The sequence below is a fragment of the Phacochoerus africanus genome, chromosome X (assembly GCF_016906955.1).
Source record: "Phacochoerus africanus isolate WHEZ1 chromosome X, ROS_Pafr_v1, whole genome shotgun sequence".
In the NCBI taxonomy this organism is placed as follows: domain Eukaryota; kingdom Metazoa; phylum Chordata; class Mammalia; order Artiodactyla; family Suidae; genus Phacochoerus; species Phacochoerus africanus.
In genome coordinates this window covers 11,973,571-11,985,338 of record NC_062560.1, presented here as the reverse complement: position 1 = coordinate 11,985,338, position 11,768 = coordinate 11,973,571, and the positions used below count along the sequence as shown (strand labels likewise).

The window sequence follows — 11,768 nt, the reverse complement described above, 5'->3', positions numbered from 1 at the left end:
TTGGGTCCGCTTCTCACAATCTGATTTCATCTTTGCACTGCTCGAAAAAATGCACACAGCAAAAACCTCCGTGTGCTTGGTTTATCTTTGTGCCTTGGGCATTTTCATTTTGCCCACACCCTTCCTTGCAGGCAGGAAGAGAAAACGCAGGGCTGGAGGGCCGGGCTCCATCTCCAGAAGGCTCTAGACCTTTGTGCTCACTGCTCTTTTCTCGATCCATCCAGTAGGCTGAGGCCCTTCGGGTGTTGTACCCATCCCTTCCCTTGCAAGGCAGATACAGGCTTCTAGCCGATGGTCTGCTTGATTGTCTAAACCACAGGTAAATGGTTTCCTGTGCATTTCTCAAAGTAAGTGTTGAGCAAAGGAAATGAAATCAACCTGTTTAATAATCACCAATTTGCCCTCCACTCCACTCCTTCAAAAAGGGTTCTCTTCATAGGTCAGGTTTTAAGGGCAGGGGCAGTTTAACATCTTGGACATTTGCATTGTCAATCTTAGCTTTGGTGAGTACCAGCCTTAAAAGCCATCTCCACTTTAATAAAATGTGTAACTCTTTCTTTTGAAAAAATACCTGCACTCTTTCTTATGTAAGAATGGAGGAATCCACTCAAGACCTTAAGATAGATAGCTTGTTTTCCTCTTTCTGCCTATTAACGGCCCCTCAAACTAAGGCTCGGCTTTTACCCACCAGTTTAAATAGGTGTATTCAAATGATTGAGAAGTTATCAAGGACTCAAAGCTAAGCCCTGGAGGTGAGCCAATTAAATCCTACTGGATTTTAAACAGCACCCATTTCATCCTTGTCCCCCTGGTGTCCTTCAAATCCAACAATGTTTTTCATTATCTAAATTGAGAATTAATCTTAAGTCCTAATCATGCATCCTAAGTACACCGATTTCATAAAAGCGATTTTAACGACTTAATTCTAATTGGAACCAGCCATTAGACAGAGGAAGAACAGCTCTTGAATCCTTTTATAAAGCAGTTATTAAAAATGTTACATTTTCCCTTATCTCACAAGATGCGTTCGCAACTGGCTCAATACGCCTGGCTGTTTGACACCTGAAACAAAGAGTGTAGTGTGCCTGTGAATTACCACCACCTTCGGGTTCTTGATCAGGTGCAAGAGATTCAGTGCTGGCTTAACAAACCCTTTTTAAAAAAGAACTGCAAATTTATGTTTATCAAAATTTTCATTCAACTCTGGATAGTTAAGAATTCCATCAGCCTAAAAAAAAATACAAAAAAAACCCCATCTCCCGGTTACCTAGCACAGACGCGAGGTATTTCAAACCTGGATGAAACCCATTTGTGTCTCCGGAGACTTTACCCAAATTACCAGATGTCTGTCACCTCCTGCTTCCCAGCGCACCCACTCTTTTGGCCCTTTTGCCAAGGTTCCCTCTGAGGAAGCCGCTCCTTTCAGAGACCAGACCATCACACCAGCCACGTTTTAAACTTTTTATTTGCATATTAAAAAAATTGTGCATTCCAATAATTAAAATCATTTGAACAAAAAAAAAATGGCACTCTGATTAAACTGCATTTTACAGCCCGCAGGACACCTTGGACCAGCTCGCTTTTTCCTCTAAATTCCACCCAGCTTCCTCCTTCACCAACATGCAAGTTCTTTTCCTTCCCTGCCAGCCACCCAGGCAGATGGGAGAGGCAGGCGCGGCCTTCGTGTCAGTAGTTCTCCATTCTTTGATGTGAAAAGGGGCAGCACAGTCATTTAAACTTGATCCAACCTCTTTGCATCTTACAAAGTTAAACAGCTAAAAGAAGTAAAATAAGAAGGCAATGCTTGTGGAATGTACAGTGCATACTGGCGGCGCGCGCCTCATTACGACTCGCCTGCTTGCTTCTCCTGTTCAATCGCTGTGACCGGAAAGAAAAAGACAAAAAGAAAAAGAAGATGGAGGAGGCTGACGAGGCGAATTCAGTATAGCCTAGGATAGGAGTCCCGTACTTTCGTTTTATCACAAAAATTCTCCAAGGACAACTGAGGCAGCCCATCATGCGATATGTGCATGAACCTGAACATGTGTAAATATGGTCTGTTACACATTCCATTAGGAAATTATTAAACCCCTGTGTTTGTTGGCTGCAAAACGATTTTAAATTAACCTTTCCAAGCCATATTCATCAAAAACCTGCGGGCTCCTCCCCCGCACTCCCCGCCCCCCACCCCAATTCTTCTCCCAGCCCCTCCCAAGCTCTCCTACCCGCCCCGCCCTGGCTTTTTCTTAAAGGGGGTGGGGGTGGGGGGGGCTTGCTTACTTTCTTTTGAAGGCAGTGGATTTTTCTCTTGCGTTTCTGTCTTCTTCAATTTCGACTTATCGAATTTCTCAATCTCAGCCATATCGGGCTTGTCAGACATGGTTGCAGAGGACGCTGCAAAGGTACAAAGCCAAGAGGGAGGTTGACGGCGAGCCACCCACCCTCGGCTCTCCGGACCCAGAAATGCGCTTCTGCCCTTGCCTCTCCCGCCTGAAACCCCAACTCAGCCTCCTTCCGCTTTCACTCCGGGCTAAAAAAGATCTTCCTCTTTCTACAGAGGGGGGGAAAAAAAAAAAAAAAAAAAAAAACCACCTCCCCCCCACCCCACCTCCTTTGAGTATTTCAAAAGGCCGGGGACCGAGCCGGGGCTCTTCTAAGGTGAGAAAAACGCTCACATTTGGAGGCTGTCTCTTTCGGAACAATGAAATTAAAGCCCTGTGGCTCGTTAACTGCAGCGCTTCAACTTCAGAGAAGAGCGAAGCCGTTTGGCGTTTAAGGGGAAGAAAATCGAGTAAAACTTCTTAAAATGAAGCCACGGTGGCACAAAGCGTTTCCATTTTCTATCCACGGCCTCTCTCCCAAAGATGCGGGCTGCCCTGCTTTCTTCTCTAGTCACAAAGGCGGCAGCTGCTGCCGGGCGCCACCGACCACCGCCCTACCCGCTTCCTCCCTCTCGCTCAACAATGCAGCCAGCCGCACACAAAGCTGCCCCCGCACCCTCTAGATCAACCCTGATCTGCATTTCAGAGCCATTCGGCTGCACCGCACACATTGCCCTGCGAGAAGGACCTTTTCAACATTTCACAGCACAGCCTCCAGCCGCCTTAAACCCCAACAGATGCAGCCCACGGGGCTGGAGGAAAAACGGGATTGCGAAGGCCCGCGCTTGGGTGGGTGTGAGCTGGAACAAAGGATCTTTCTGTTCCTATTAATCACCCGCCTAGGAGGCAAGGCAGAACGCCTTTGGGGGAAGGGAAAAAAATGTTCCCTTGGGAGCTGCATAGCAAAACGCCAGTTTTCACTTTAAAAAAAAGAAAAAAAATCACCGAGTTCCCGACCCGGCTACCCAGCATCTGGAAGGGTTTGGCATCCCCAAGCTCCCCGAAGCAGCCTTTTCCCGGGAGGACGACTCAGGCTCGGCTGTGGGGATGCTGGCGGGGAGAGCGGGCGCGGGGCAGGAAGGGGAGCCGAGGGCAGGAGGCAGGGGCCCCGGGGCTCACCGGAGCGAGGCGCGAGCGAGAGGAATCCGATCTACGCAGTGGCCGCCGCCGAGTGCCGGGCGGGGCGCAGTGGCTGTCGCTATATGCGCGCTCCTATGTAAATGAGGTGATGTCACCCGCCGGCCCGCTTAACCCCTTCGCGCCGGGTCCCCGGAACGGCGGAACGGCGTCCGGGCCCTGCCTGGCGTTGAGGGGGAGGGGGGCTGGGCCCGGGGGAGGGTGGCGCCACCCGGCGTCCACCCGTGCACCTAACCGCAGTGAGGGTGAAAAATAAAATGCGTGTAGCCCACCCTGCAACGCTTCCTTTATAATGCATTTTCCCCCTTCTCTGTCTGTTCTATCATAATGGATTTTTGCAACAGCCGCGCAAATCTGCTCTTGGGCACCGGAACCTGGTAACTAAGGGCCTAGGTGGTACCTAGGGGGACAGGCATTCCTTTACTGCGTAGCTGCAGTAAAGGAGCATCCCCAAGGCGGGGTGCGGTGTCCCCTGCCCCAGGGCCTCGCCCTCTGCAGGGGTGCGATTCCTGTGACTCAGCTTTGAGGCCAGGGGAGGCCCTACGCCCCACCCTGGCCCTCTTTGTCTCCTTACTTGCATTCTCCTAGACTTGGGTGGGAGCCAAAACACCCTTAAGTGATTGGGGAAGAAGAAAAAAAAAAAAAAGTGTTACATGCATTTTTTTTTTTTCATCGCTAGCACCCAAATCAAATAACCGGAATATCTGCTGGTTGGCAGTTCATTTCTCAGGAGTATAGAGAGCCCGTCGCCTCTCCCTGAGGAAAAAAATAAGTCAAGTTCAAGCTCTGCTGTTGCCTTGCTGCCTGGACAAGGAGGAAGTTCTTTTACTTCTGCTGTTCCTTATTTTCCTGAATTATAAAAGTGATTGCGAAGGAGGCCCCGGGTGGAAGGCCCAAGACTGCAATCGCACCATCTCTAACACCCGAAGATGGAATTTAAAAGTCGAACTCCGTATTGCGAAGGGAGGCTCTTGAGCACGATTCCATTTTGAAGCGCGCTTCTGAGTCACGTCCGGAGACGCGGGAGCTCCAGGGGCCGAGGAGCAGTTTTCAAAATGGCCCCTGACTCTGTCCCACGAGGGGCCCTTCCCCCGGCGCCTGAACTTAGTTGCCAGTACCCGGCAGGGGGGAAGGTGAAGGGCGGGTGGCGGCTGCCCGGGGCCTGGGAAAGAAAGAAGAACCCGGTGGTGACTGTTTTTTGGAGGAACAGCACAATACGCTCCCTCCCTGCGTCCTCAGAAAATGTTTCCAGAAGCCCCTCGCTGATCGTGTTTCTGGCAGAGGCTTGGGTCGCCCTGGGGATTAGAAGCCGTTGTGCCGAGAGACCCTGACAAGCCCCAGCAGGAGCACCTCCGACTTCCCCATTTCTTCCACGTGGACTTCCTTCTTCTGGGGAGGGAGGGGGAGGGGGCTGCGGGCAGGGGCAGGTGACAGTCTGGGTTCCTGGGTTCCTGCTCCACTGGGCGGCTGCGATTCTGCTCTCCGAATGGGGGGGGGGGGGGCCCACCGGGCCTTTGGGGGCAGGCACAGGATGTCACCTCTGCGGTGACACATATCCCCCTGAACCTCGGGCCGGAGAGTCCACTTCATGGTGGAAACTCAGCCCGCAGGGTGGACTTGTGGCCCTCATTCAGCTGCCAGCTGCTGCGTGCTGACACCAGCTCTGCCAGGTCTGGGGAGTCCATTTCCCCTCACCCAGCTGCTGTCAGAAATCTCTTCTTTTCAAAGGACTGTCACTAAGTTCCCCAGCGTCTCCCCGAGGCCTTTTCCTCAGCGAGGGCTGGAGGGCTGAAGGGCTCGGCCTTGCCGAGCAAGTCTCCAAAGGCCATGCAGGCCGGGCGATTCGTAAATGCCTGGAGCATTTTTCTAGTTGGCTAACCAGCAGCCCTCCTGCTGCTGCGTTTCGATTTGGATCTAGAGAAAGGGTCAGAGAGGGAGGCAGCTGCTGAAAGGGAGAGAGGCTGCCATGTTGGGCTTTGCCTGGCTGACTTGCCAGAGGTTGGAGAGGGGATGGAAAAAGCGGGATTCAGCTGGAAGCAAATGCAAACGCGGGGACGAGTCCTAAGAGTTGTGGGCCCCGGGCCTGTGAATGCATCTTTCCACGAGGAGTTTGCTCCTCTGTGAAATGGGATCATTGAGTGCTTCAGCCGCCCACCCTGGGCGGTTGCTTCTGACAGCGTGTGACCTTAAGCTTCTTGGTTTGCTTTGTATTGCTGCTGTTAGTATTATTCAGGATTGAGGGGTGAGAGACAAAGAATGTTTCGTGTTTGGAATTGATTGCGAATTTTAGATGTTTTTATACTAGTTCTTGCTCTTATGAAGTTTCAGCATACTGAGATGTTCCTGAGATCTTTGGCGAGGTTTCCAGCACATAAAAAATAATTCCGGTCAGGCATAGCAGTAGGGGCTTTATGTTTGTTTTTGCCTTTCATGCCCTCGGCCTTTCCATAAGGAGAGGTTTAAAGATGGAGAGACGGGGGGCTTAGAGGTGCCACATTGTGACAACTCGGCCAGTAACCGCTCTGTACTGTTGATGGTAAGGGGTACAGGAAAATCTTCACCCCTGGGCCCGGAGTCTGCACCCAAGACTCACCAGGAATAGCACGCGGCAGGCTGTGCTTGCTTTCCCACAATGCCTGGTGCCTAAGAGTTGCTCCGTCAACAGCGAAAGACGGCTTGGAAAGGCCTGGCTGCCCTGAGGACGGTCCTTGCACCCGGCTGGGCCCTACTCAGCACCGGTGGTTCCAGCCCCCGTGCTTTCTTCTCTTTAGTCCTTTGAGTATTGACGTTTCAGGGGTCCCTCCTGCCTCCAGGAAGCTGGCGTCTCTAAGTGCGTTAGCATGTGCTAGGCGACCACTGGAGGTGGGAGGTCTCAAGCCCAAGAAAAGACAGGCTTGGAGGGACAGAAGGAGGGCAGGGTGGGCTCGGGGCTCTCCGGTGAAAGGTGAGTAGACAGCCCACCTGGCCCAGGCCCTCCCTTCCTCATCGCGGGGGCCAGAGACCCTGTGAAAACTGTGCCAAAAGAGTCTGCAGTGCAAGGCGGCCCCCTGCACGCCCGTGCCCAGGGAACCAGGAAGCGGTGTCAGGGCACACTGTGTTTTGTGTTGCTTTCTGCGGTGGCCCGGGGACAGATTTGTAGCTATTTCCAAAAGGCTGGGGAAATAGCCCTTGGAATCAGAGCTCCGGAAAATTCTTTTTGTTATTTTTAACCTATTATATTTTGTGCGGAGCCCTGACCGGAGAAGAGGAAGAAGAAGAAGAGGGACAAGACCAGGCTCCCGACTCTGCTCTCAGGGGCCCAGGTCCCTGTGCCTGAGTTTCGGGGCCTCCCACGACCTGCCCCTACCTGCCTCAACCCACCCACCGGCCCCTGTGAGCCTGCAGGCTCCATCTGTTCATCCAAATCCCCAGAGAGACACAACCCCCCGGATGACAGGGAGACGATATTTAGTGAACTGGCCACAGGGCAGACCCTTTGTTACAGCCTCTCATGCACAGCCTCTGAGTCTAATCTCACCCTGTGCCGTGGCTACTCATGTCCCCATTTTACTGCTGAAGAAACTGAGGCTCAGAGAATTTAAGCAACTTGCTCAAGATCTAGCTCCCCAGTCCGCGTCCTCCCCTGGAGGCCCATCTTGGTAGCTCCTCGCTGTACTCAATGCAACGGAACAGAAGGTTCCCCCAGCTAAGGGGCTAAAAAGGAGGGGATGGTACCAGGAGCCCGGAGGAGAGTCAAAGAACACTCTCGAGCTCTTCAGACCCTGCGGTGCTAACTTTCCAGTCCACTTGGCGGCTTTGGTGGCATCTTAGCGCCAAAGGGAATGTTACAGGGGGCTCTCATTCAACCCAGTTCCCTATTGCGGCTTAAATTCGCCACGGCAACATCCCCTCCAAGTGGCTGCTCAGCCTCCTCACAGCAAGGGCAACAATAAGAAGGCAGAGAATCTTCAAGAAGATGCAGAGGGTGAGGAGTAGCTTGTTTGTCTGGGGCGTGTGACAGAATGAGAGAAACTGACAGGAAATACTGTGGGGACCAGACTGTGTAATAACAATAAGAACAATAAGAACAACCACAACAAAACCAACAGAAGGAGCAATTAGAACCATAATAATAGCAAACCTTTTTTGAGAGCTTACTATATATATATGGGGGCGCTTTCCATGGGTAATCTCCCCAAACCCTTGCACACATCCCTGATAGAGGCATTTTAAGGTTCCCCATGTTGCAGATGAGGGAGTCCTGGAGAGACACATAATGTGCCCCAAACCACACAGTAAAAGCCTGAGGCAGGTTTAAACTCACACTGGGTGGCTCAGAAGCTGCCTTGTTGAAACACTACACTTTTCTAGAATCCTGCACGAAGGCCTTTCTTTAGACTTTTATTCTGTAGGCCACATCAGGGTAAAATTATATTCCATCTCAAGAAAACATCCAAGGTTCCCATCATTAAAACTTTTAAGAACGTGTATCACAGATCATTAAAATCAGATATTTGCCTGCTCCAATGTTCAAATGATTTCATCAGAGAAACCCAATCTGCTCTCTGCCTCCTCTCACATAGCCCGATGCCCGCACAACAAAGGGGATTCTTTATCTTGAACACTGGTAGTTTCGCAGAGCTTTTCACTACTCTAATATTTTTCCCAGCAGTCATTCATATTACAATGGTTAAAAAAATTAGTGGTCAAATAACATATTGAAAGGGGAGACCTTCTGTGTTAAAAATGACCGTCTTTATTCCATTGTGAAGCAAAATTATCATTAGCAAGTAGTAAGTGTTGATATATTTTAATGTGCGACTTCTGTGGACGTCAAGGCTGTTTTATAGACAATAATTCCCAGGTCCTCAGCTGAAGGTAGCTAATGGCTTTTATGGGAGGAACAATGAAGCACAGGTGGGCGACAGGCACCTGGCCCAAATTGGAGGTGACACCTCACATGGTCCCTACTCAGCCTTCTTGGCTGACCCTGATGATTCCCCCTCCCTGAGGCTGGTTTCTTGGGCCTATGACCTGTGCCCTCATACAAAGACCCTCACTGACAGAGGCCCTATGCTTGGCTTAATGCTCTGCCACCACCATCTTGAAATTCTCAATCATTTTGAACAAAGGGCCCCATGTTTTCATTTTGCACTGTGTCCCCAAGTTATGAAGCCATTCCTGCCCCTTTCATCCTCATTCCCTCTGTGCCCCGAGTGCCCCTGGCTTTTCCTAGGACTCAGGAATGGACTAGGACTCAGTTCCTAGGACTTGACTCATCTGTCTCTTCCTCTGTCTAGAATGCCCCCTCTGATCATTCCCACCCAGGCTGCTCAAGTGTGGAAAGTTCTGAGTGTGGGCACAGGACAGTTCAGCCTCTCCACGCTCTGCTAAGCTTCAAGCTGAGCCTAGTTGCCCTGAAAGCGGGTGACCTATGGCAGTCACCACCTTTTCCTAGGACCTGTGCCAAGTGCACACACCAGCTCCTTTCCCTTCCCTTCTGCCAGGTTATTTATTTCCTCTCCGAGGGATCAGCTTACTTGCACATCAGAATTGACTGGCACGTACCAAGGCCAATGAAGGAGCAAGTCTTTACCAGCACCTCCACCCACTCCCCCAAGTCTCTCTGATGCCTATATTCACAGGAGCCTTCTCAGGGAAAGAATCCCATTGACATCATTTCCATCAAAGCAAGAAGAAGAGGATGTCACCTTTTCACACAAAGCCCAAATATGGGGCAAATGAAAGCACCAGGAAAAAGGTAGTTGAGTTCTGCGTTTATATTGCGCAATTTATACCAGGAATGAATTGTCTCAGTAAAGATTATCTGATATGGACAAATGGGATTCATAGACACTATGGGGAATAAATCTCACTTTAGATAATAGCTTCAACTAAAGATTTAAAAGTTAATCATATTCTTCAAAAAGGTAAACAGTGAATTACTATATGACCCAGCAATTCCGCTCCTACGTATATACCCAAAAGAATCAAAAGCACATTCTCAAATACTTGCACTTTTGTTCATAGAAGCACTATTCCATTAGCCAAAAAGTAGGAACGATCCAAATGTCTACTGATGGACAGACGGATAAATGAAAAGTGATCTAGCCATACAACGGAATATTATTTAGCCATAAAGAGTAATGAAGCCCTGATGCATGCTGTCACATGGAAGAACCTTGAAAACATGCTAAGTTAAAAAGCCACATATGAAAGACAACGTACTGTGCGATTCATGAATCATGAATCATGAAACATCCAGAAGAGGCAAATCTATATAGAGAGAAAGGAGATAACATGTTGTCAAGGAGTTGGGGAAGGGGAAAAGGGAGTGATGACTTAATAGCTACAAGGTTTCATTGTAGGGTAATGAAAATGTTTGAGAACTAGTTAGAGGTGGTGCATGTGAATGAACTGAATGCCACTAAATTGTTCACTTTAAAATGGTTACTTTTACTTTATATGCTTTTTAACTGAACTTTTTAAATGAAAGCGAAAAAAAAAAAAAAAGTGAATCATAGTCCCATTTCCTCACAGCCCAGTGTCTGCTTATGAGAAAATTGGAGGGGAGTCACAGGGGAGTGAGCTTCTGGGTTCCTAACTTTTTTTGTGTGCCAGGGCGATTAGATTTGAGGAAGCCTATAGACCCTTTCTCAGAATTATGTATGCAGAAAATATAAAACCTGGGATCACAAATGAAAGCAATTACATTTCCCATCCAGTAAAAAGTTGTGAACATCGTGATGTAGGAATACACATGCTTTTTTATGCGTTAAATAACACAATCTGGTAGTAGGTCTCATATCGAGCCTAAATTGAAGACTGCTGAGTGATTTCTGTTGTTGATACAATCACAGGAACTGCGGAGGACAGAGGTGCCTTGCCGTTATGGACTGAACGTTTGTATGAATGTGGTTGTCCATAAGCCACGAAGCGGGCCCTCACAGGAACCCAATCTGCCTGCGCCTGGATCTTGGACTCCCCAGCCTCCAAAATGGTGTGAAATAAAGGTCTTCTTAAGCCACCTACCCTATAGTACTTTGTTATAGCAACTCGTGCTAAGAGATTTGCCTACCTGCCTACTTGAAGGTAATGCTAAGACCCAGTTAGAAGTTAACGAAAATAAAGATGCATTTTTCCCCTAAATTTATGGATTCTCTCCAGAGATCTCTTGAATGTCTGTGGACCCCAATTTATCAAAAAGAGAGCTCTCTTGAATTAGAGAAGTTACCAACAGGGTTTCTGAGACAGAATGGAAGAGATGGCTTGGCTACCAATAAACCATTTAAACCAGTGAATACCTCCGCTTTGGACATTGAATTGACCATTTCTCCCTGCGTGCTAAATTCTGCATGGCCTAAATTCCCCAGTCTAGAGCAGCAGATTACCTAAAAAGGTTTAGGTACCAGCTCAGAGGAACCAGCACATTGGACAAAAGTTGGGGAAAGGAAAAAAAAAAAAAAAAAAAGACCAGTTTACAGCTTAAAAGTGTCACCTTACATTCTGGGCTTTAGTAATTCTTACGTAATACAACTGGCATTTATCTGGTATTACTGAACTTTATTGGTGCATTTTCTCATTTTGGGTGTCATTTTATCCTTAAAGCACCCATATGCAGATAAAGCGGATAGGTACTGGTATCAATCTCTCACTCAGCACAGAGAGGTTTAGTGACCTGCCCAAGGGTACTCAGCTGGTGAGCAGAGCCAAAAGCAGAAACCCAGACTCCTTGCTTACAACTGTGCGCCTCTAGTCCTTTAGGCACGGTTTTAGGTCCTGGAGCTCAGATAACGGATACCTCAGGGGAAAAAAAAGAAAACAAATATATATATATATATATAGTGAAAAAAGAGCCAAATTCAGTCATTGATGAAACTCAGTCTCAGGGCAGTATTATAACTATCTGTAGGATGACTGCTTGGTATTGAGTTGTTCCCACCACTAAGCAAACAAGAGCACACTGGGTTTTGTGGTGGTATTGGCAGTGGTGGTGATGCCAATGTGTTTTGTTAGTTCGTTTTTGTCCAAGAATCCATTTCTCCCAGTTGAACCTGCGTGCTTGGCTTCCAAAGACTTAACATTTTCCTCATTCATGAAAATGGCTTTGCCCGATATATTTCACACACACACACATCTTCCCCCCGCCCCTCATTTTACTACTTACGTTAACTGGCACCAAGAGTGAGCATGCATTTGGACTTAAGTCTTTCTATTTTTCTATCTACATACAGACAGGGACATAATTTTAGTTTGGGCCTGGAGGAGATA

General features: G+C 48.6%; 1 protein-coding gene and 1 long non-coding RNA gene across 2 annotated transcripts; one reads left to right on the top strand and one right to left on the bottom strand.

The window, feature by feature from the left end:
- Positions 1–1,447: 1,447 nt before the first annotated feature.
- Positions 1,448–3,655, bottom strand: TMSB4X (thymosin beta 4 X-linked). Its single transcript, XM_047765103.1, has 3 exons — positions 3,501–3,655; positions 2,281–2,394; positions 1,448–1,878 (listed from the first exon to the last, which is right to left on the bottom strand). The coding sequence occupies exons 2-3, from the start codon at positions 2,378–2,380 to the stop codon at positions 1,844–1,846; spliced, it is 135 nt and encodes a 44-aa protein (XP_047621059.1). The 5' UTR covers positions 2,381–2,394; positions 3,501–3,655; the 3' UTR covers positions 1,448–1,843.
- Positions 3,656–5,026: 1,371 nt separating this feature from the next.
- LOC125118522 (uncharacterized) lies at positions 5,027–10,526 on the top strand. The gene is made up of 2 exons (XR_007132841.1): positions 5,027–9,258; positions 10,358–10,526. It is a non-coding gene; the product is annotated as an uncharacterized LOC125118522 (long non-coding RNA).
- The last annotated feature ends 1,242 nt before the right edge of the window (positions 10,527–11,768 follow it).